Source organism: Homalodisca vitripennis, chromosome 8 (assembly GCF_021130785.1).
Source record: "Homalodisca vitripennis isolate AUS2020 chromosome 8, UT_GWSS_2.1, whole genome shotgun sequence".
In the NCBI taxonomy this organism is placed as follows: domain Eukaryota; kingdom Metazoa; phylum Arthropoda; class Insecta; order Hemiptera; family Cicadellidae; genus Homalodisca; species Homalodisca vitripennis.
Genome location: NC_060214.1, coordinates 18,298,146 through 18,325,290, shown reverse-complemented (window position 1 = coordinate 18,325,290; position 27,145 = coordinate 18,298,146). Strand labels below are relative to the sequence as shown.

At 34.4% G+C, this 27,145-nt stretch overlaps 1 protein-coding gene across 1 annotated transcript in view; it reads right to left on the bottom strand.

Annotated features, from left to right (window-relative positions):
• LOC124367377 (TBC1 domain family member 9) overlaps positions 1-27,145 on the bottom strand; it is an 84,611-nt gene that overhangs the window by 16,498 nt on the left and 40,968 nt on the right. Inside the window, 9 exon segments of the mRNA XM_046824143.1 lie at positions 69-181; positions 1,870-2,052; positions 3,334-3,462; positions 11,521-11,683; positions 15,081-15,269; positions 18,100-18,285; positions 19,572-19,727; positions 20,333-20,405; positions 22,548-22,806. Coding sequence (XP_046680099.1) covers positions 69-181; positions 1,870-2,052; positions 3,334-3,462; positions 11,521-11,683; positions 15,081-15,269; positions 18,100-18,285; positions 19,572-19,727; positions 20,333-20,405; positions 22,548-22,806 — 1,451 coding nt within the window.

The following is a 27,145-nucleotide window of genomic DNA, read 5'->3' as shown; positions in this document are numbered from 1 at the left end:
TAAACTGAGCCTTTTTTACAAGTCCAGGACTAGGCTTACATGTCTTCCCAACAAGTAAATGTACTCACTGTGTCAGTCGGACTCTGCCATTGGTCTGCCGCTTGAACGAGGCTCTCGTTAGATTCATCTCTAGCCGCATAGAACTTCTTACCAACATCCCCCAACTGAAGCAGCAAGGTCCCTGTATAAAATACAAAACCTCACTCCATTACCAAAATTTTACTGTAGGCCTTACAATGACTATTAAGTATTTACATAATTTTATCAATAAAGTAAAATGGTGTTTACAGACCACCATGTAGGAGTAACCAGTTGTTTTGATCTCCACTCTAGCTTAGGCTCCTCCCAAACTGAAAGGTCACGAGTTCGATTCCCAACCATAAAAACTTTTTAGTAACTGATTAAAAATGCCAGTAGCATGGAAACAGCACCTAAATAAAAAATTCAAAGATTTTAATGCACTTTTATATAGAACATTTCCAAATTTACATGTCAAAACACTTTATCAGCCAAAATCTTTAAAAAATTGTTTCCTGATTCTCAAATTTTAAATCCTAATAGATTTTTAAACGAATTTTGATTGAAACAGTCATCACGAAACCTATTTGTCATTCTTCGACCTTTGGAAACTGCCTGATAAATAAAATAACCAAAGAATACAACTGTTATAAAGAGATTTGCAGAGGCTCATTAAAATGGTTATATTTATTGTTATATTTTCTACTATCATTTTGTACATTATAAAATGAGCTTCCAGAATGTCATTTACTTGAAAAAACACCATATATTTGTATTACTGAAGGTGGCATCTTTGATGTTAAAAGGCTTTGTGCGATAAATCTAAACCTATAGAATAAAACTATTTTTTTTGTACGCTAGTCTTTTTTCAATTAGAAGAGCTCCTCCTACAATAAAAAATATTATTTACAAAAACAAGATATTTTGTGTATTTGGTTATCTATCTATGTTTTTCATACAAAAGACATGTTAGAATGAATAGTAAACTAAAACCATTAGTAAACATTTATTAAATGAAAATAACATGTGTTCAGCATTAAGCCATCTTCAGAGTGTGCAAACAACCTCTAATGAAATAAACAAATAAAAATCTATATGTGGAACATTAATGCATATTATATAGTGACAGTTGTAATTTTTATCAGTTTTTTATTTATTTTCTATGTATATTTTTAATTGTGTTTTTATTTCGCTTTTTTATTTCACATTCAAAATTTTTTGAGAATCTTGATAATGGTTTAAATAAATATTTAATTCTTCTTTTGTGTTTCAAAATCTATTTGATAAATATTTAATTTTTTTCTATTTTCTTAATGTTTATAATTTTCACGTCCTTTTCCATTTGTTTAAAGAACATACATGCATATATTTATTTTATGGATATTAGTACATAGCAAATTTTTATTTGTATTGAAGTTTTTTATATTTTTTTACATTTGGTGAACAAAAAATATAAACTGTTCAGCGTACAAAGCAGTTCAAAATCATGTGTAACAAAAACATCATACTAATGGTAAAAAAATGAGAATTTCAACATGTCAAAAAAGTGCTCAATGCACAAACACAGTTAGGAGTATGATTTAAATATACAAAAGTAGAGAGTGAGGACATTTAAACACATCGTAATAAAATTACCATGAATTTAATCCGATATCCAAAATCTTTTTCACATACAAAAAAAATCCATTTACAGATCTGGTGTTTTTTGGCATACTGAAGTAAATAAAGAGATGATGTATGATGAAAAGATTTAGTTATACAGTTTCTTTGTATGACTTTTTCCTAGGACACACAAATAATGTTTTACGGTACACAAATTAAAAGATATAGAGAAAGATGGTAACTACTGACCGATGGATGCGATGGCGTGGTACATCTGTTGGTCGTCCGGCTGTGCAGTGAGGATGTCGTGTAGAGAGCGCCACAGGGCGATGAAGTGTGGCTGAGACATACGCGGTGTGCCCTTGCCCCTGGGCGCATCCATCAGCGCACGGAGCGAGTTCATACTGCGCACTTCCCAGGTTTCCTCACACCCTGCCGATACGAGAGACTGTGATTGGAGTCGGTACTTACAGGCAGTAAACTTGAGAGTATGAGAACGGTAAAATCTCATATTATAAAATGTTATCTACTATGCTTTATGTTATACCGGTTACAAAATATAGACACTGGTGATGGTCAAATCCATAATTTTCAAATATCAAATCTGATTCAAAATCTTGGAAAATAGATTTTTTAAGCTTAAGCTTTATTTAAATAAAATCATTACGAATCCAATTTCTACAAGAACAAGAATTCCAAACTTGATATTAGCTACAAGACCACGATATTTCGTTATTATACACAAAAGAAGACAAAATTACGTTTTAGCAATACTCTGTTCACTGACAAGCAGCTTTTGTCAGCACACAGTTGCATCAAATTTTGGCAATGCACGAGCACAGACAAATGAAACAAAAACTGCAAGCTAAATAATATTTATAAAAACACAATATTTCATTTTGAAATAAACAAAGTACAACATAAAAGTTTCTGTGATTGGTAATTTACATATTAAAAATCAGCTGTTGTCGGTATAAAATATAAGTTAAATATTCTTTACATAACCAAGATATTTTGTAACTTTAGTTATTTACCACAACCCTTTGTGAAATTTGTATCAAAATATGTTATGGAATGAATGTAAACAGATTATTGTGTAACGTTTATTTATTTGCTTACCATAAACAATTATGTTTTTATACATCGGAAGTTTGTCGCCAAAGAGATGACGTAATTTTGAATCATTTTTTATAACAAGGATCGAATCTTTAAAATGGTTATGAATAAGAAGTTGGCAATAATGTTTTCTAATGTACAGAAAAATGATAATGTTTTACTGCTACATCATTTTGTTGGTGGTGCATGGTAATCAATGTTCTACAGTGGATTTATTAATGCATCAAGCAGGAAGAACGTTACAGTTGATCTTGGCTAATCGTCTGACGATTACAGGCTTTTGTAAAAGCCTCAGATTCTGAGGGCCAAAAACTTTAGTAAGGGAAGGTCCTATCAGGACTACGTGCGGACTCTTGTCTCTTTCCCTACATTAAAGAAACTTGATGAAATATTTGGTTCTATTTAGAACACTATTCATGCACATGGGACAAGAATGTGACTTCCATTCAATAATTAATGATACAGCAAATTTCTGAATATTCCACATGGCAATCAATTCTAGAATTTAAATCTTTACTGAATGGTGGACTCGTGATTCGTCTTCGACACACCTCTAATAGACTCAGGATATTTAGAACTAATGACTACTTTGCTGACCAAGTGGCGGCTGACTACTGGTGCTGGCAGAACGTTCCAGGACTGGAGTCGACGAGTCAGAGCCCGCATTCAGCTGCAGACTGTCCTCAAAGAAGTCTGTTGCTTCGGTCGCAATCTCTGCACCATCCTCTATAAACATTCCAACAAAGATTAGTTCGTTTTAGCTAACTTTATTTAATATTTCCCAGTTAGTGAACAAAATTTTAACTGAGCAGCAAGTCATAATGACTTTTGAATACATTATTTCTACCTATTATTTCAAATTTGTATCTTTGTATCCTGATTAAAGTTCACCAACCAGTCCTTTATACAAGCAAACTCCCAATACATCGGAAGTTTCTCAATAAATGGTTTACATTTATTCTGTAATGTGTGTTGATCAAATGATAATAAAAACATAGGCAAGTAACAAAGCAACAAAATATTTTGAGTTTGTAAATTACATTTTATTTGAAGTTTGTGTACTCTATGTATATATCAGTTTATATTTAAATTACCTTTAATTTTATTTTGTACTGGTTACGAGGCAAAAACAGTTAGCATAGAGAAGATGTATCAAATATAGTGCCATGTATGCACGGATGATAACCATGTATACTTCTATATCCACAAAATTCTGTAAAAACTTCAAAATAGCTTTGCATTCTTGACTTACATTTGGTATTGTCAGAATCATTTGTAAACACTTATTACTTATAACAGCTGAGAGTGCAGTTGGTTATAATATTTATTTGCTTGAAGAATTAGCATTTTTTAAATACACAGTAATAAGAGATTTCAAAATATATAATATATTTTTTAATTTCAGTAACATCATGAGCCGATTAACCAATCTAATTGATCTGTTTTTGGCATGAGAAAGCCAAGTAGGTGAAGAAACTATCAGAGAATGAGAGACAATGTTGGAAATGTCCAAATTGTATAAATATCGTACAAAAACAAAAATTTAGAGCTCTGCATTGACCCAGATCTCTCTGAAAGAATAACACAATGCCAAAATGGAAATCAGGATCTTGAAACCTCATTAAATCTTGCAGCTGAGATAGGAAGTGCTCTTCTCCAAGAAAACGAAAATCTAAAACAAGAGCTACACAATGAAAAGTTTAAGGAAGTCACAGAATGAAATAGAACTCGAGGATAAACTTAAAGAAACTGAATACAAAGTTGAACAAATAACTACAAAGAAACTATGAAGAAAACAAAAGGTTAAAAAATGAAATCGATGTTTTAAAAAATAAATTAATAAACTTGGAAAATAAACGTGTAGAGCTAACATAACACTTATGAAGCAATGGAGAACAAAATCAGTAAAACATGCAATAACTATAAAAATAAAATTAAAACCATGTCTGACACAATAAAGAACATTGGAAAATGAAAAAAATCAGGAAAAAGTGACAGTTCAATGGTAGACAAGAATGAAAATCTAATAAATAAACTACTGAAAAAAGAAAAAATGTACAAGGAAGAAATTAAAGACCTCAGAGAAATAAATAACAAACTGCACACTGTACAAGCCTCTCAAGAAAAGAATGTTACAGTGGCACAGTCTAACACCGAAAATAATGTATCTGTAGCCCTGTCTCTGCTTGATGGTGAATGGGTTACAGATGATGCTATAACTATATATTTTGAATTATATGAAAAAATCCTACATATTGATGCCAAAAAACGATTCTCATTTTTCCATCGGAGACCCTCTTGTTACAGACAGTAAAGGATCAGGAACCCATTGGAGTATGTTACTTTATGCAAGAAAAGAAAAACAATTTTTTGTATTTTTGACTCTTTGGTTACTTACAACCCAAAAGTAGCTGAAGCGGTGGCAGCGAAATTGCTCTTAACGCATTGGTATGACTGAACAAGTGAAAATAAAGCTATGTACAATAACAAAGCAGAACAATTCTTATGATTGCGGATTACATATGCTGCTAGTGGCAGAAATTGTTACTACTGGGCTCACATTGCGGACACTGGATCAGTGGATACAGACTTTGAAATTCCAAGATTGTATGAAATTGATGTGTGGACCAAAAGAGCTCAACTTGCTTCAATACTGCACAACACGAGGTCTTCTAGTAATATCAAATGTCTAGCCCCAATAATTCTAAGTTCAGCCAAAACTAACACTGAAAAATAAATTAAATGATAAGATTGTACATAGTGAACCGCAGAATAATGAGATGAACCGTGTTTACTCAGAAGTCTCAAGCCTGTCAAGTCAAACAAAAAAATAATGGAAATTGGACACAGGTTAAGAGTGGCAAGAGTGTGAAAACAAACACAAAATTAAAATGAATACCCTATAACTCTTACTAACAAATATGAATGTCTCAGAAATGAAGATCAAGAGGAGATTGATACCCAAGAAGTAGAGCCGGAACATTGTAGAGGCAATATTAAACAGTCTAAGTACTATTGGGAAAATCCTACATTTACATATAAAAAAGATAAGCAAAAGGAAGTCAATGCTCTTGTTTTAGGGACTCTATGCTGAAGCATGTATCAGTGCCAGACACAGAATTAAAATTCTATCGGGGAGCAACTGCTGAACAGATGTGTCAAAGACTTAAAAATGTGAGTACGATTGCAAAAAACCCGAAAACTGTGGTGCTACATTTTGGTTCCAAATGACTTGGATTGTCCTTGGAAGTTCAGAGATGTAAATGGGAGCTATGTGTAAATTAATTAAAATAGCCAAGAAAACGTTCAGTGGTAAACCAATAATTGTAAATAGTATAATTGCTAGAAGAAATACTCCACAATCCCTTGTTGCAAAGAACAAACCAAAATATTAGGTGGGCATGTAAAGAACTTAAAGCAGTCTATTTGGATGTTGGGAAGTACATTAATGACTCCTGCCTTTCAAGAGATGGAGTCCACCTAAACAGAAAGGGTTCTATGACTGTCAAGCAAAATAATAAATAAAGCAATATTGATATGTGGCTCAGCCAAAATTAAACATTTTGTTGAAGAACACTGAAAATACAAAGTTAACCAATAATAATGTGCACAAGATAAACTGACTAGCACCAAAAGTATTACAGTAATTGAAGCCAATATGTCAAAAGAAATTAAAAAAAATAAAGATAACAGATCAGTGGCATTCCTCACACTGCATATCAAGCGACTTGAATGACGAAAAAAACATGAGTGCCGGTGTTGCAGTGGTATTTAAAGAAGTCAGATTTGGGAAACTACACAGTCAAACTGTATAACCAGCCATCTAGCCTGCCAACAATCACAAAATGGAGCCACTATATACAGTTTTAATAACCAAACCAAAATATTTTTATGAAACCATCAAAAAGCGACTATGATGAGGCATTTGAACAACTCACTGCTGATTTCAAAAACAAAGGTCTTCAAACATTAGTCTGCTCACCGATGGGATGTATGCGGGACAAAATAACAATAGGTCACTTCATTGAAAATATTTTTGAGTTCCAGAATGCAACTAATGCCCAAATTAAAATCATTGTTTTTAATGAAAAATCCCAAAGAAGCTTGAGAAATGGATGACTCACAAGGATTTTTCTGAAAAAAAATTCAGGATACTATTAGTACCAGACAGTTACATAAAATAGTGGAAGATAAAAAAAAGACAGCACCAACTGACTATCTTTCTGCTTCAACACCAACGCCCATGACAAACAACCCACCATTACCACCAGGGAAGCTGGAAGGGCACCCACAGCAGCTCAAGAGAACCAGATGAGTTTCACTGAGCCAGCAGAGACTACACTCTACATACCCAGGTCCTCGCCACATGACAACTCGACGCATTGTATTACAAGAAAAGACTGCTCTGAGGCAAATAGTAGTTTTAATGATAGCTGTCATTCTAGCAGTATAGGTTTAAATGATTCTGTTAGTGGTGAATTATTGTTAAATGGTAGGCATAAGGCATGTAGTTTAATTAATAACTCAAATAACAATTCTGAAGATTTTTTAATGTTCACAAAACAAAAAGTCATTGTAAGATAAAAAGGAAACCGAACTACATACAAAATCAAACTTCATATGTAACTGTCTTCCATCAGAAATTACAGCAACCTGGCCACCAGAATTGATCCTCTGACAATAACTATCCAAGAGCTTGAACCTGACATCATAATTCTGACTGAACATAAATTAAATAGTGATGAAGTTTGAAAAACTTAAAATGCCAGGTTTTGTATTAGCAAAAGGGTATATCAGAAAAAATTATGAGGGAGTGTGGGGTATTAATATTGGTATCGGAGCATTTTAATAAATTACAAAACAATTGTTGATGTTAATTTGGATCTACTGAATGAAGACAAAATATTTGAATCTTGTGTTATTCAGATTAAAATCAATTCAGTAAAATTCTTATTTGGAGGGATTTATAGGAGTCCATCTGAAAATACTGCAAGTTTTTTACAAAAACTAGACATGTTTTTAGAGATTTTATCCAAAATTTGTGATAACATTGTTATTGGTGGTGATATTAATGTTGATGTTTTGAGGGAGGATAGAAAAAAAAGACCTTTGTCAATACATTGAATATGCATGGTTTTTATTATACAGTTAAAAATTCCAACCAGGGTAACAGACAACAGTGAAACTGCAATAGATAATTTTCTCACCAACATGAAAGCTACTTTATTTTGATGTAGAATGTATAATAACATCACTCTCTGATCATGATGCTCAAATGTTCAAAATAAATAAAAATAAAAATGTTAAATTAAAAATAAGTAGAATTGGAAGAATTTTTAGTGAAAGAAACATAGTCCAGAAGACTGGACTAAACTTTATATGACACCAGTAGATGATAAGTTTACATATTTTTACAACATTCCTAAAATATTATTTTTGATATAAATTTTCCCTTAAAACGCTTCTTTATTAAACACAATAAAAAACCAATGGATGGATTATGAAATAACTTGCAAACAAAAAGAACTTATAAATAAACATAATTTATATAGGAAGAGTAAAAATAACAAACAAATAAAACTTTCTTTGAAGGAACAAAAAAAATAAATATAAAAAATTGATTCAAAAAAAGAAAAGAGATTACATTAATAATAAAGTGGTGAATACAACAAATATCAATAAAACTATATGGCAAGTGGTAAATAATGAAATTAGAAACAGTAAGGAAATGTCATTTAAAAATATAGAGCTTAACGATGGTGGTAAAATAATCTGTGACCCTGTTTTGTGTAGCTGATTTATTAAACATAAGTTTTGTCGAAATGGTAAAAAAGCATGTTGCCTCCAAATTTAAAACAAAAAGTCAATTTTCTATTAATCGAAATTCAAAATTATAAAAGTAAATTTAAATGCAACAACTATTGACTGTGATCAACTAATTAAAATAATTGATTCTATTAAGCCAAAATGGTTCGGCAGGGGTATGATGACATACCTATAAAGATTATTAAAGAGGCAAAACATGCACTTTTAAATCCTCTTTTACATGTGGTGAATGTTTCTATAATAACAGGAAACTTCCCAACTCAATTAAAAATATCAAAAGTTGTTCCTGTGTTAAAAAAAAGGAGACAGCAAAAATCCTCTAAATTATAGACCATTGGCAAAATACAACCTGCTTTATCAAAAATATTTGAAAAGACTATGATGATTCAATAGTAGACTATTTTGAGAAGGGTAAATTTGCTGGATTTGGAGCAGCATGGCTATAGAAAAAATAGATCAACGGTAACAGCATTAATTGATTATATTGAAAATGTGCTAGAAAATTTGGATGAAGGGAATCATACTGTTGGAGCCTTTCTGGATCTGACAAAGGCATTTGATAGTGTCTGCCATAAAACCTTGCTAGAAAAATTAGAATCATATGGTATTGAGGATATAAGAATTAAGCTGGCATCAGTCATATCTGGAAGGGCGACAGCAGTATGTTTAGTATTAAATATCTAGGTAATAATGAAATAAGAAATATTAATTCAAGAATAGAAAAAAAAATACAATATTCTGTACCACAAGGTTCAGTATTGGGCCCATTTTTGTTCTTATGCTACTTGGGAGGTATGCCACAGATTTTAACAAATTTATCAAATAAAAATCATTTATGTTTGTTTGAAGATGATATAAGTATGCCAGTTTCTGGAAAAGATTTACAAAGTGTAATTAATACAACAGAATATTCAATGTCACAACTAAAATGTTACTTGAATGATAGAAATTTATTACTAAATTCTGATAAAACAAATTCTAATGAAATTTAAATGTAAACAATCAAATGAGATAAATACAATTGGAAATAAATTTGTAAAAGATACAAAATTCTTGGGTCTGGCTCTAAGTAATACATTAAGTTGGACAAAACAAGTAGAAAAAATTTGTCATAAAATGAGTTCTGGAATATTTGCAATCAGGCGGTTAATCCTTCTTCCTAGAAATAAATGCACTGAAATCTGTTTACTATGCCTTGATACATCCACACATTTCATATGGCATTGAAATTTATGTGGAACCAGTGCAAATAACTTAAACAAAATATTACATTTACAAAAAGTGGCAATAAGACATATTCTACACCTTAAAAATAATGATAGTTGTAAAGACCACTTTATTAACCTAAGAATAATGACAGTATATAGTTTATATATTTATAAAACTATATTACATGTCAAGACAAATGCAGAGTCCTATACCATAGGCAACAAGATTATCATAATTATAATACAAGAAATAGAGAAAATTTTGTAGTAAAGAAACATAATAAAGAAAAATATAAACAGTGTCTGACATACATAGGAATAAAATTTATAAATGACCTTCCAGGCTGTATTAAGAATGAGAATTCTTTTAATAATTTTAAGAAAATGTTGAAACAATTTTGTACAGATCATTCATTCTACTCTCTTGAAGAGTTTTTTACACTGTGACTTGAAAGTAATTTTGTTTGTATTTGCCTACCATTACAAAAACATATTAACACTATGGACATAAATATTTAAAATATTATATGTATTATTATACTGTATTAAATATAAAGTATGAATACTCTAACCTGAGTCTTATGTTTTATATTGTAGTAAAGGTAATTGACGCAATTCATGTACATTATGTATAAAAAGAATAAAGGAATTTTGAATTGAATTGAATTTGAATTTGAATTTAAGTAAAGCTGAAGTAAAGATGAGAAGACTAATAGACATGACGCAGTACTGTCATGACAAATACTATCTGAGACTGAAGTTTTGTGACATTTTGTGCTGGTTTCCTGTACCAACTGTTTCGCAAAAAGCGATGGATTTGAAGACCTACTTTAGGAAATTCCACAATTTCGACTACAGTTTTACAAAGAGACAATCTTCATAATTTATCTGTTGATACAATATCTACACTAACTCTAATATTTTCAAAGCCTGTAATAACATACAGGATGTCAAACAAGCAAAATACTAATACAAATATTCTAGTACTTAAAACATTGTTAAATTTCATTATGTTAGGCTATTATCATACAGTCCACGAAGAACAAATTTTTTTATACAAATTAGATCTCTCTATCTTTAATACAGCAGATTACACAGAATTTTTTGTTTGTAAAAACAGTTGAAAAAAACAATAAAGGCACATTTATAGGCTTTGTCAAGGAATGTTTAATTGGTCTTTGCATTTTTTTAACTGTAAAATGTTTTTCATGAATCAATTTGATATTTTTTTTAATTTGCCACTTAAAAGTTCCTAGTATTGTAATGTACCTAGTTTCATAATTGAAGTCGTTATAGTGTATAAAAACTTCACAGCCTTGTAAATCTAGATTTCACGAGTAAATACAACTGCTTAAGAGCTTTTGTCACTATTTGTTCTATGACACTAAGCTGTCAAGTTAAGCTGAATATGTATTAGTATTTTCCTAGCACTTTTCACAGACAGGGTATATTTGTGTATATGTTTACAGCGGAACTGTACACAAACTCCAAGGAACTGACAGATCAAGCATTTTAATATTCTTGTGTACAGAGTGTTAATCAAGATCAATAGTGAAACTGGTGTTAATGAAGATCAGTACAAAAATTGGAAGAATAAAATCTACAGTTTGGAAACCATGTAAAAAGTAGGATAAATAAATCGGATCTGAATTCAGAATCCGAGTAAAAAAATCTATGAATCAATGTCTTGGAGTGAATCCATTCCAAATTTCCGTACAAGACTTTGACGAGAAGATATGAGGAGACTAACCTGAGAGTGAAGGGGACTCAATGTCTGCGGTGGGCAGCAGGGGGGGCAGGTGCAGGATATACAGCAGCCTCAGCCTCTGTGTCAGTTCCGCCGTACAGGTGAGACCCAGGGCCGTCACCACCTCCCTCACGTTCAGCAGACCGTCACCGTTACGGTCCATCAGCTGTGGAATGACACAGAATATCATGTTATGAGTAGAAATAGTGTGAAGGTCAATTAAAAAAAGATAGAGAAGCTGATCATCTTTTAAGCTTTATTCTGGCCGATCTGATGGCTACTGGCCTGTGTGGAAATCTTATCACATAGAATAAGGAGAAGAGTCGATACAGTACAAGGCCGATGGTACTGATAAAATGTACTAGGTCACAGACAGGATTTGAACCTGTGCTATCTCTAACTCAGATCTAAAGCCAGACATTTTAGACCCCTCGGCCATCACTACTCCCCATTGGTCCTTAGATAGTCACAGTCATACGTAAGTAACGCAAAGGTTTTCGATCACACTGTGTTTAGTTTTAAGTGCAATTTGTGAATGGATATTTCTTCCAATTGAATAGTTTCTTGTTTGAAGTTCCTTTTTGATTATGAAAGAATCGTGAAAGTTTCAGGATGTTTTCAAATATTTGTGACATTTCAGTAATTTAACAAAATAAGTTACTCTACATTTCGCTATCTGTAATCTAACCTCTTCCTCAGGCCGACAACAATTTAACACAGAACTACAATTTAGGTTAAAATAAATAAATTATAACAAAGCGTTAGTCATACTTAAGTCAGGAAACACAACAAACGCGCTGTGTGTCAATGTTATGCTCGCTATCTCTAGTATATATACTTAATAAAATACACATTAATTATTTATGAACTGAAATAAGTAATACATCTTATGGCTTAGATCTGGACAGAATAACCATTCAATGACAGCTGAGCAAAGATTAATAGTAAATGTTGATCGCCATGAACGAAGACAGACTACAACAAATCTGATAACTCTGCCAATGCTGAAAAAACAAATTAAAAAAGAAACCTCGAGAATCAAACTGAATAAAGATGTCTAATCAATCAATTTAGAGTCTCACTGTGGTTTCAAGACATTCATCTTGAATTACCAAATTAAAAAATAGCAATCCCTATACCGAGATTTGTCACCGTCTTGTTTCTGGACTTAAACCTCCATTTACTACTGGTTTATTGGCTACTGGTTAGTTGCCAGTGGTTGGTTACTGTGCATTGTTATTATGATCTGCATTCTTTAGTTCAGTTGATAATAATTTATGTTTGTTTTATTAGGTATGCCAGAGATAATGAGCATGGAGTTGACACAGAGTGTATTTGTTGTATCTCTGACAGATGTGTCACAATGGTTTGAAATGAATTGTTCATCTAAACCTAGCATGTAGTTTTGTGTTAGTTTAGTTATCCATCTGACAAAAAGATCAGATTTCAGATCTAGAAACATAGTATTATAAGTTTTTGGCATCATACAATGATACAATAATCATTCTGTCAATGACACAATCGATCTGTCACAGGTTTGATTGTTGTGTGCTGTGCTGTGCTGAAGCTCCCTTTTCATTGTTATTTTTTATATGTTTTGTGTGTTGTGAGTACATTTTAATTTAAGACAAGTAATTTGATACTCTAACATTTTTACTTAATATATAGACTTGACTTGGATCTCAAAAAATAATTAACTATCAAAGATTTTATTTTTGAACAAGTAATTAACCTATAAACTAGTTTGAGTGTATTGGTTTTCACTAACAAGGTTAAACCAAGCTTTCTAATGCAAAAGTGTGGAACATTTTGATATTTTTAATTAATTAACGTAATAAAAAAATTAGCCACAGATTTTTATTGTATTGTATTGTATCTTGAGATACTCTATTTGAGAGACAAGTTTTTGACAAAAGGGACCTGTTCAGTCCTGTTGGTTGACAACTGATACAAGTGACTATTTGGCAAACATTCTCTTATCAGCAGTGTAGCTCACTGACATAGTCCTAGACATCTGGAGTGAAAGACCTGGGTTCAAATCTCATTGAGGGATTATACTTTTTGCCTCATAAATTTTTGTGATAATATTATTTATTTTATTATTATTATTATATTTCCATAAATAAATAAATATATACATTTTACTTTCTTATTACTACATTAAACTTGACTTTTATTTTTGCTAGACATGAAAGTAATGAAAGAAAAGGAAGTCAAATATCCATGAGGAAATTGTGGCAAAAACGTTAGTGGCAATTGTCGAGCTGTCCTTTGTAGAGATCAATGTTTGAAGTGGTACCATCTTAAATGCACTACACTTTCTCTTAAGGAATTTAAACAAATAAACAAAGTGAACACTGAATGGTCTTGTAATAAATGTAATGAAGCAGTTATTAAATGGTAGACAAGAGACTCAATGTGAAATATTAGAAACAAATAATCCAGTTGTAATTGATGAAAGTGAGTTTGTTGTTAAGTGAAAACAGTGAAAAACAGATGCATATGGAAAAAAGCAAAACCTTTTACTTCTACCTTATTCTTCAAACCATTACCTTTTACTTCTACCTTATACTTGCGAGGTTTTCCTTCAGTTTTATGCATACGACTAATTATTGCGTTTTTATTTTTTGCCTGTCTTGGTGGTTTGTTAAATTTGATTCCGCTCCTAAATAAATACCTCAGACTATCATGTGCCCTGTCAGGTGCAAGATTGCTTAATTTTTAAGGTAGTGATTTCTTTTAGGTACCCCTGGTAGTACACGGAGAAAAATGAAAAACATAATGAAATAATTGTTTTTGTGCAAAATTGCGAAGCCTACGATACCTTTCTCATTATACTTAGATGTTAGACATAAAAACACATTTACACTTTTTCCCATTATTATTGAAAAATTCAATGGCAAATAAAAGTCTGGAAAAACACTGACGTCGTGAACATGTTAAATCTAGTCTTCTTACCTCTGTAACAAAGAATGCATCATACTGTAAGACTGTATTTAGTTTCAAGCGTATAACTTGTGAATTGATATTTTTACAGATTATAACACTTTGGCTCCCAAGCAGCACAGTCTAGTCAGAAATTGAGCAACTTTCTCAGATTGTGTGTGCTCTAGGAAGGAATGTGATAAGTATGGAATCTATGGCGGAGAGGGTTGATTCTATGTGAATGTTGAGTTCACCTTCCGCTTAGTGCAGCATCTGACATCTGACACTCTAAAATATATTACACAGGATAACTGCTGGGTAAAACAGACAGACCTCTTTTGTAGTCTACATGTCTCTGATGTAAAAATGATGCAGGTTTGGAAAGTCTTTGTCACCGACCTTTTTTTGGATCTCTTCAGATGGACTCCAGATTTCAGGAGTCAAGTCTGTGACAGTGTCAGATTTCGGATGCTGCACTAAGCGGAAGGTGAACTCAACATTTGAAAATATAAACAGCTGATCTCTATAACAATGAATGCATCACATTCTGAATGCTAGTCAATGGCCAGAGCTGGAATTATTGGTATCAAAAAAGTTCCTCTATCAAAAGAATCTAACGGGTTATGGTGCCTACTCACTCTGAACAGCCTGGCAGAGAGGTCATTGGGCCTGGCACCCTTGCCCCAGGGTGAGATCCCTGTGAAGAGGGCCTGGAACAGCTCGTAATCTATGCAGTAGGCCTCGTACGGTGGCTTGGAAGGGTCGTAACGCTCCTCCTGCTGCTTCTGCCCACTCAACAGCTCCTCTCGTATGAACTGGAGCAGCTCCTACAAGCACGACCAGCTATTGTAGTTTTTTTTTTTACTTTTGTGTTCAATTCTCTGCAAGAATACATACCAACTAATGAAATTCACTGATAACACATTCAAATCAGCTTTCACTGTCGGTGCTCAATAATATTATGGTTGACACTCAAGCTTAACCTGACGATATGATGTAATGCAGCAATTTCACAACAGACAAAATACAGTGCTGCAACAACCTCGACCATTAACCTTGGAATTGGCAGTCAAATTTCTTTCAGTGGTAAATTGTTTTTGGCACTTTTCCTTATCTTTATTCTACTACCATATGTTTAATGTACAATTAGTATATTATAATATAAATCCCTTGAGATTAAATGGAACAGAAGACTTCATATTCCTAACTTCGCCTCTAATAAAACAAAAATTTATCTCATTCATTAAAAAAATGCCATAAGCCATAAAAAACCATTATTAGGTGCTGCTAAATTGAAAACAACTAAAACGCCTTATACCTGATGTTTGGAAATTGCAGGGTTAAGAAGAAATAAAATACTGTAAAAGTTTTACAATAAAATGTAAAACAGTTGCATGTTCACTGCGGCAGACACATTACAGCAAAAAACTGCATTGACAGTACTTAGTCTCACTCAGTACAGAATATTCTCTACTGGTTGAGATAGATTGCAGTGTAATTGAAAATTCCTAACTATGTATAAAATATGTGTAATTTCAATAAGTGGACCCTAGAAGATAGTTTTCAAGGTAATTCTGCTGATCTTCCTACCAACTAGTAATAAGTGAGAGTTCTGTTACTGTGAATCTTCTCATCGACTTAAGAAACAATTTCATCGGTCACAATGTTTGGCCGTCCACTTCATTTGTCATCATGCACATTAGTATGGCACCACTGACACACTCCTTCAGTAATCACATCATTCCTATAAACTTCACAGAGTTGGCGATAAATCTCAAGTGGTTTATTGTGCTTTAGCCAACAAAACCGTATTACAGACCGCACTTCACAATTCCCAGGATTTTCAAGTGCATCACACATTTTAAACTGCTATTGTAAAATAACAAGGAGGGATCATAACCTCTTACTAGCACAGTTGGATAGCAACTGAACAGATAAAAGCCCTGACATCAAAATGGCCGAGATAGTCCCGCCCCTAGCGGCTACAGAGCGAAACGTAATCTACTTTCTGGGCAGCCCTTGTATTTGTCTCAGTAACCAATATCAGGAATTTTCACATGGCCTATATTTTTTTTTGCTAATTAGTTTTTAATTTTCCTCTGAAAGTATCAGTACTGATACTAAATTTTTTATGTTCAACTTTTATAAAAAGTAGTATATTTTATCATTTTAATGTTCTGTAACATGTCTATATGTTTTGTATCTACAAGTTGTTGTTCTCACGAACTGCCTGCTGAGATAAGTCAAAATGTTTACTCTGCAATCTGATGTTATTTCTTATTTACGAGTATTACTGGAAGTATTAGTTTGTTTTGGTGTTGTTATGAGCGTGTTATAGAAGCTGTTATTGTTACGACAAAGGATAATAATTTTCACGATCTTGATATAGTGAAAAACCTTGTGTAAATAGTTTTTTTGTACTTTACTACAGTTTATTTGGAACTATTATAAGCTAAAAGTATACCCCAGGAAGGTTTACTTCTGGTTTATACCTTCCAGTTGAACCCACACTGAGTACAGCAAAATCCAATATGTCATTAAATCTGGGCAACTTAAGTAATGGATGTCCAGAAGTGGCACATCACTAACTACAAAATGTTCAGATTCTGGTGTACAAAATATCCTTTCACTCTGAAAGCAGTACAAAGGTCCATTTAGGACTCAGTGCAATTTCTACAATTCTTGTCATTAGAGAACAAAAAAAAAAACACTAGAAGTAAAATAAGTTGATAAATAATTTATTAAAGAACTGAAGAATCAAAGTTTGACCACAAGGTTTTTTTACATTTGTGGTATGTTCAGGTTCCCTAAGCATTCCTGACTGAATAATATATAATGTGTTTATTTTATACTACAATAAAATATATATGAGGCAAAATATGAGGTACCACAAACAATCTCCCACTGAAATAAATTTGACAGCCAGTTCCAGTGTTAATACAGAAGCTCCATTCCCCTTCCTCTCTCTACCATACCTCTCGTCCATTAACTCTCTCCACATAATACATTTTTTTTGTTCTCTTAGGGCAAGAAGCTTATAAATTGCACTTAGTCCTGTAAGAACCTTAGCGCTGATTCCGGAGTAACAGGATATTCAGGATGAGTAAAGTTAGGGGGTTGGGGCCGCCTGCTATCGAGATCCATGAGGAAGAATTAGGGCACTACATCTCAAAGTCATGTCCCTCCGGAAGAAGGAGAGGCCAGCTCTGAACCAGCCTCTCCAGTTAAAGCAGGCAGGGGTGGCAAATCCTTGTTGAGGCTAGCAAGAACTTCTAATAGTTAGGGAACGAACCCCACCAACTCCAACAGTCATCTCCCGCAGTAGACTAGACTTATCGATTACCCTTGCGCCCCAGAATCTCAACATTTGCGGTTAGTGATGTGCCGCTCCTGGACATCCGTAAGGTTGACCAGATTTAAGTGACACATCGGTTTTTGCTGTGCCAGTGGTGGGTTCAACTGGAAGGAAACATCAAGAATGAAGTGAAAATTCCAAACCAGATATCAAAATATTCTCTCAACTCTCCCAATGCATATGTAGTAAAAATAACAGTCACAAAATTATTAGAATACCACCATGTACAGACTGCACTGTTCATCACTATCATTCATCTCAGTCTTCACAACTGGACGAGCAGACAAGTATCGAGTACGCACCATTAGCTCCTCCTGTTTGAAGTAGCCGTCGGTAACGATGGAGCGCATGATATTGCGACTGAGCCCATCCTCTAGTGACTGGACCACCTTGAGCCGATGTTTGATCCGCAAGCGCTCCAACTCTCCAGCTGTCAGTGAGCCGTACTTGGTGTACGAATCGTACAGCAGCGACTGCACTGACACACTCTGTGACAGATGGACAAAGTACGCCATCAATATTGGTATGAATTACACATGAATGTTCAAGGAACAAGAACAACTTTTATAAAACCATTCAAAATATCAATTGAACATAAATTTAAACTCAATGTTAACACAATTTAAACATAAAACGTCGTTTTAACCATAAAGTTATACATTCTACACTAAATTTTAATAAAAATTTCACAACCACTGTTTAAAGAAAAAATTATAGCAATTAAAAACTGATGATTATTCTCTAATCATCACTCACAATCCAAAGAATCACTATCATCACCATACTCCAACAACTTATCCTGGCTGTTAATACCACTGTTGTGATGTGCACAGTACAATACCTTGTTGACGGGGATGCCATCTCGGATGATATCCCTGTGGGGATCCTCATCGTTGTCATGGCTTCTCCGTCGTTACACTCCAACAACTTATCTACGTTGACGGGGATGCCGTCTCCGATGATAGCCCTGTGAGGATCCTCATCGTTGTGTATATCCCAGGCAGACAATAACACAACTGTTGCATGGCTTCTCCGTCATCGTTACACTCCAACAACTTATCCTGGCTGTTACTACCACTGTTGTGAAAGTGCATACAATACGTTGACGGGGATGCTCTCGATGATATCCCTGTGGGGATCCTCATCGTTGTATATACCCCAGGCAGATAGTCACACAACTGTTGCATGGCTTCTCCGTCATCGTTACACTCCAACAACTTATCCTGGCTGTTACTACCACTGTTGTGAAAGTGTACACAGTACAATACCTTGTTAACGGGGATACCGTCTCTGATGATAGCCCTGTGGGGATCCTCATCGTTGTATATACCCCAGGCAGACAGATAGTCACACAACTGTTGCATGGCTTCTCCGTCATCGTTACACTCCAACAACTTATCCTGGCAACTACTACTGTTGTGAAAGTGCACAGTACAATACCTTGTTGACGGGGATACCGTCTCTGATGATAGCCCTGTGGGGATCCTCATCGTTGTACATACCCCAGGCAGACAGTAACACACAACTGCTGCATGGCTTCTCCGTCATCGTTACACTCTAACAACTACTACTACCACTGTTGTGAAATGTACACAGTACAATACCTTGTTGACGGGGATGCCGTCTCGGATGATAGCCCTGTGGGGATCCTCATCGTTGTGTAGACCCCAGACAGATAGTAACACAACTGCTGCATGGCTTCTCCGTCATCGTTACACTCCAGCAACTTATCCTGGCTGTTACTACCACTGTTGTGATGTACACAGTACAATACCTTGTTGACGGGGATGCCGTCTCTGATGATAGCCCTGTGGGGATCCTCATCATTGTAGACCCCAGACAGATAGTCACACAACTGCTGCATGGCTTCACCGTCATCGTTACACTCCAGCAATTTATCTTGGTTGGTCTCTAGTATAGTCAGGGCCACCTGTTCACAGACCGTCCCATAACACTTCAAGAAACAGGTGTACAATAAATAATGTAATTCAGCTACTTGGGAACCAGCCACTTATACAGTACATACTCCTTTAGAGACTTTTTACAAAAAAGATAAGTCGATCCTCTTTTTAACCGTTTTCTGCTTGTCCTAATGGGCCTTTGCCAGGATCTTATCAAAAAGAATAAGGAAGAGTTAGCACATTACAAGGTCGACAGTATTAATAAAAAGTCTTATGGTCACAGACTAACTCATACCCAAAGTGTGACGACGGTTCAACTGGTCTTCTAACTATTTACTAAATTTAAAAGAACTGTTTCATTTTTAAGTATAAAGTATTAATGCTTAGTTTTAGATTAACTTGTAATTACAAAATATATTTTTATAATATTAATATTTGTATGGTAAAATTGTTACTTGACAGGAAACATTTATTTATTTATGCCTAACGGTTTACACCACTTTATAAAGTTACAGGTTCATTATAAATTCAAGATGGTCTTCTAATAATACTCCACAATAAAAAATAAGTAAAGCTTGTTTCAAGTGATATTTCCTTCAGATTAGCTGCAACATAGTTCAAGGTTGTGTATTACCTGGAAGATGACCCTGGCACCATCGTAGAAGAAGCAATCCACAATGTTGACAGCACTGCTATATGGCATCACACTGAAACACAAGCAGATCCGGTAGTTAAACTTCAATTTGCCCAACCTTCACAAGGTAATGTCAATGTGTCGAGGACATGTGACTCAAAACAACAAAACTGCACTCAAGCATGCAACAAAACTGGGTCATCTCAAAGTAAAGAATTTCTACATCATAGAACAAAATACAAAGAAATACAAAAACATGTAGTAAACTGAAACATTTTTACAGTGTTCATACAAGTTTACAAAACACTTAATATTTTCCTTGACAGACAGCCTATTATAATCTGAGTGAATGTTCACGTACGAACCTGTCAAAACCACATGGGGTTTGAAGTGTGCTTCTTAATTACTTAATACTCCAACTAATTAATTAAGTTGGAGATTTCATCTCCCTAATACTCGTATCTATTAGAATGGTACTAATACTTCATTGCCACATAACAAGTTTTAATGCTCGACTAATAAAAAGATTACAGAATGAGTTGGAACAAAAATTCTGTTGTTGAAAAATAATTGTTATTCTTATTCAATTAACATTTTTTTTTATTTTCCTACCTCTACTATTAATTGGACTCATTGTTCTTCATAGCCTGATACAATATAAGTTCTATGTTAATGTTTTATCTATCATTGTTACATTTATAATACTGTTTGTTTTAGAGAACTTTGCACACTGTGATACATTAATGCATGAAATTTGTAAATGTTGTTCTTGAATTTGTCAAAATGGTATCAACTGGAAAGTATAAAGTAAACAAATAGCCAAATTATACATATATGGGCGATAAAGACTAGTAAACTCTCATCTTTCTTCAGGTGACATTTCTTTCAAGTTCATAGGCATTTTATTAAATTAATTAGCTGAGCACATAAGACCGGCTGAACTGTTGGCCATTTTAATTTTAACCCCATATGAACAATGTTAAACCTCACACACTTTTATAATGTTATTTTTAGTCATACAATTGTAGGAAATGTCTCTTTTTAAAGATATAGTTAATATGCATCCAAAAACTTTTTATATTTTCAATATTTTTGTAGGTTATTCAGAAAAAATCTCAACATTTTTGCACTTCATCATTAAATAAATAAAAGTAAACACAAAAATCTTGAAAAATAAACATCTCCCATAACACTAGGATAATAAATAAGGGCGTAAAGGTACACAACGTTTTACATTCCTCTTTTGGAGAAATAAATACTCAATGCTGTTTCACTACTCTTAATACAAAGTGACCTCATTTATAAGAGTGTGTTGATTCACTCTTGCCTCTATCTAGATTATGAAGGAGGTATGAAGTTCCTACTTTACTTTGGAGCCAAAAATAACCTAGCTTACAAGGAAAACAAGTTTTCACATATTTGACTTCATTGTGTGTTAAAAAAAAAAAAAAAAAAAAAACATAGCAACACAATTAAAAAGATTAAAAGCAACCGAAAATCTACCGTTCTTTCAAATCATCCATCGCTAAGAATAAACTTTAAACTAGCTAGGGGATTGAGGTGTGCAGTAAACCGATCTTGATTATGGAACTGAAATCTCATGTGATTTTTTAAGAAAAGAGTCAAAGCCAGTATATTCACCCAGCAGGGATCACTTCTGGCTGGTTTATACCTTCCAGTTGAACCTACCACTGGGCACAGCAATAACTGATGTGTCACTTAAATCTGGGCAACCTTATGGATGTCCAGGAGCAGCACATCACTAACTGCAAATGTCAAGATTCTGGGGTGCAAGGGTAATTCAATAGTAATTCTAGTCTACTGCATAAGATGACTGTTGGAGTTAGTGAGATTCCTAAGTATTAGAGGTTCTTGCTAGCCTCAACAAGGATGTGCCACCCCTGCCTGCTTTGACTGGAGAGACTGGTTCAGAGCTGGCCTCTCCTTCTTTCGAGAGGACATGACTTTGAGATTAGTGCCCTAATTCTTCCTCATGGATCTCGACAGGATGTGGCCCCTATCCCCTAACATTACCCATCCTGAATATTCTGTCACTCCGGAATCAGCTCTAAGGTTCTTACAGGGCTAATTGCAATTTATAAGCTTCTTGTCCTAAGAGAACAAAAAAAGCCAGTATATTAAAACTGGACTTTCACCTACAATAATCGTCAACCTATTCAGTTACAATGTGTGGTGCCTCCCCCCCCCCTCTCACCTGAGGAATATGGTGAGGAACCAGGAAAGTGAGATCATCTTGATCATGCCCAGCTGCTGCAGAGCGGTATGCAGATGGGGCAAGTGTTCTGCTATCAGGTCGTCCAACACACCCTGGTCTACGAGAGCACCCACCACCTTGGTGTTGTAGTAGTCCGGCAGCAGACTCTCGCACACGCACACTAACTGCCAGAACGCCTCCTCTTCCGTACAGTAGATCAGTAGCACACTGGTCACTATGTTCATGGCCTGACAGTACCCTGCACCAAAACATGCACTAAGACTTTGTTGTGTTGGTAACACTGGAATACCCATATTGCACTTGCAAAATTAAGTGCAGAGTAAAACATCTCATGTAAACGTCAAAGGTATAGGTATAACAAACTGTAAACTGTAGCATCTGCTACATTAGACAAATTAAAATTTGATTACTAAAAGATAATTTGATTTATGGGAGAAAGTATATACAAAAATATTTTTCAATTTAAGGGTCCCTCAAGAAAGGGACTGTGACTGTAGGAATGGTACAGTAGACAGCAGGTTTTATGGAAGTTGACTTTGATAACGGGATGACAATAGGGGTTGTTGGTTTACAACTATTTTTTCTAGTCTTGTGATTGGATAGTCAGAGGTCAATGAAGGGCATCGGTGATGAGTTAGTTGGTTAGGGAAAGGGTCGGTATAAAAACTTCCGACACGCATATCTTGACGTCTTTTGTGAATGAAATTGTTGGCGTTTTTTCGGTCTTAATTTCTTCTACAAGTCTGTGCGGGATTTGCGTAAGTAGTCTCTTTACAGCCGAATTACGATTTTCGTATGGGAAATCTTTTGTCAACTAATTTTAACTCTTCTTTTACAGGGATTATTGTATTATTTTGATACAAAGGGGAAATACAAAGATTTGGAAATCACTAAATAATTAATGCAAATTTTCAAGAGAGTACATGTTGTTGCACGTATTGTTCAAGTAAAGTTCTTAATTTTAATATCAGTTACTTGCAATAGAGATTTATTATACAACAGCCAAAATAATTTTTAATTCATTCAAGTTATTACTAAATATTTTTGGGTGAAACATAGTTAACTTTAATTTAATTTAAAGAGGAAAACCTTTTTTGAGAAAGCTTTTGCAAAACAAGTGGTCTTGTAAGCATCTGAGCATTAAATCTACATATTTATATTATATAAAGTTATTTTCTTGAAAACCGAATTTAACTCTGAAGTTTACTAATAAACTAAACTAAACTACTAAACTAATAAACTCGTATAAACTGTATTCTCCCACCTATCTTTCCTATTATATATATATATATATATATATATATATATATATATACATATATATATATGTATATATATATATATATATATATATATATATATATATATATTTAATTAGTATTTAAACTGGAAAAATAAGTGCAGTTAAACTAATTAAAAAATTAACTAAACATACTATATTACTCTATATTACTAAAACTTTTGCTAACGTGAAAAGAAACCTGTCTGAAATGGAAAAAAAACGACAAGGTGAGGTCAGCCAGGCTACATGAGAACCAGGCATTACCGTCCACATCACGTCCCAGGTCTGCAAAAACAACAGATGTTCCGTCTGTCCCATCGTCCAATGTGGAACAAGTGGTTTTGGAAGAGGAACGTGAGTACTCCAATAACGGATTTATTGAAGTGAAAATACAGAAAGCGTAAACAAACGGAAAAGGTTAAAAATAACCCCAAAAGATATCATTCTTAACGGGCCGCGCTTCGGTTAATGACGATAGACTGAAGGATTGTGGAAAAACATAAGTATATATTTGTTTCTAGTTGTTTGCCGAAGGTGTTGAAAGTGACAATATTAAGCAATATGTTAATGCTCGAGCCAAAGGTAAAAATAATTTTTGAAGTGACAAAGTTAAAAAATAAGTTTCCAGGATACAGTTCATTTAAAATAGGTGTCCCTTTGTGTCGCTGTGGACCACAGTATATGATGAAGAATTCTGGCCTGGAAGGTTTCTTATGTAAAGTCGGTTTGTGTTTTAAACGCCAAAGTCCCGTGGAGAAAAGAAGCCCATGAGGCTTCTTTTTTGGAAAATGTACAGGCGAATCTGCAAAATACTTAGGCCTAGTTTGTGGATCTAAGCTTGTACCCTCTATTGAGGATGGAACTAATGTTGAGTGTTAGTGACACTACTATACGATTAGGTGCGACGGTGCCTACCCAGGGTCGCCGACACAAGACGTCATATATAGGCCTACCTCAAAGCCTAACCTAAAGTTACTGTTCTTAAATGTACAAGGTTTGCAAGAAAAAGAAAATATTTTAAGTGTCCCTGGGTGATGAAAATCATTATGACCTGCTGTGTTTTTTGTGAACATTGGCTCAGTGATCAGGAACAGGATTGTGTGGATGTGGAGGGCTATGTGCGAGCATCTTTATTCTGCAGAAGTAATCACATTAGAGGTGGAACAGGCATATTTATTTCAGCTACTAGTAACTTAAGGTATGAGCGTATAGCGGTGGATCAATTCTGTGAAGAGCTCCATTTTGAATGTACAGCAGTTTTGCTTTCTTACCTCAACCTACTCACAATAACTCTTTATCACTCTCCAGCTGGTGATGCAAATATATTTTTAGAAAAAACTGGAGCAGCTTTTAATTTATTTGGGTCGCTTCAAGGCTTACATAGTTATAGGTGGGATGTTAATGCTAAAATTTGACGTCACTATAAACTCGCCTACAGTTAAGAAGTTGAAAATTGTTCTTGCTCAGTTTAACTGTCACTACGTCAACAATCAACCCACAAGGAATAACAACTGTCTGGATAATATTTTCACAGATATTGAGACATCTGCTTATGAGTACAAAGTTGTATGCCCTGACATAGCAGATCATGAGGGTGTCGAGATGGAAATAAAATGTAATTGTTTGCTGGAAGTTGCGCCCAAAGAAACTCCTGTAGTAAAAATGGTTAGAAACATTTCTGTAAATAGCATTTTGTATTTTAAATTTTGCTTAAGTGAAATGAACTGGCTAGAACTTCTCAAGTGCAAAACAATGACAGCAGAAACCATGTTTGACCAGTTCTTCAACAAGTTTTTAGAAATATTCAATGATTGTTGCCCCTTTGAAGTGTGTAAAAGCTAAAGCTCATACCGTGAAGAAACGGTCTATTAAATCACATCTTGCGTGGTATACTCCGGAGCTGGAAATTTTAAGGAAGAGGGTGATGGGTTACCGAACAGTTTTCAAAACTACTGGGATCGAACAGGCTCTATAGGGCCTATAAGGAGATCAGATGTCGGTACAAGGAAATCAGTAAATCAAGCCAAACTAGTAGCCAATGTCAACTTTATTGAGTCTGCGAGCAACCCTTGTCAGGCAGCCTGGTCTCTTATAAAAAAGAAGACATCCCCAGCCGTAAACGAGACAACAAACATTTCCGCTGATGAGTTCAACAACTTCTTCATCGAGTCAGTACACGCTAATCAAGGCTGCGGAGTCAAAACCTGTTGCGACTTCAAGCCACTTTCTGCGGAACATCGTGCAACCTCAGCAGCAACTTCATTGGGAAACTGTATCTGAAAAAAACTTGTTGTGTACAGTGAATAAAATGAAGTGCACCAAAAGCAAAGATGTATATGGCCTGTCTAGTTATATTTTGAAAATTGGTGATTTAGTGAAATAATGCTGCCTCTTATGCTGTGCATAAACGCTTGCCTTAAAGAGGGGTGTGTTTCCTACTTCACAGAAAGTGTCCAGAGTTGTGCCGGTGTTCAAGAAGATGACAGAAACCAGGTCTGTAACTTTACCGTCCTGTATCTCTTGTGCCTTGTATTGGTAAAATCATAGAACATGTTGTACATAGGCAATTGTGTACCTTTTTAAGTGAGAATGATATTTTTTCAAACTCACAATTTGGTTTCCGTAAAAATAGATCGACAGTTGATGCCCTTGAGTCCTTAATTTCAAAAATGTTACAGGCTTTCGAAGACAGACGCCTTGCTCAGATCACAGCTTGTGTGATCTGAGTAAGGCGTTTGACTGTATTGACCACCAGATTCTTTTGGAGAAACTTAATTATTATGGTGTTTGTGGTCACCAATTAGATTTCTTTAAATCGTACTTACTTGGAAGGTCGCAATATGTAGATAATGGTAAGGATTCAATCTAAAAAAGTTGAGGTAAATGAAGGTGTGCCTCAGGGATCTATATTAGGCCCAACATTGTTTCTTTTGATTATGAATGATCTGCCAAATAATATTAGTCGATCTTTTACCGCTATGTTTGCGGACGACACTACTTTTTTAAGTGTTGACAGTGATGTAAATAGTCTTTCATTAGTAGTAGAAAACACCATGAAGCAAGCAGTAGATTGGTTTGCAGCAAACAGTTTTAACACTGAATCAGGGCAAAACCCAAAATCTTTTATGTAGCTTAAAAAATAGTGTAAGCCTAGGCCATATTGAATCCATCACAGAAATTAAAATATTAGGAATAATAGTAGATAATAAGTTAACTTGGACTCCCCAAATAGAATCAATGTGCACAAAGTTAGCCAAAGTAATTTACTTGCTCAAGAGTCTTTCTTCCATGTTAC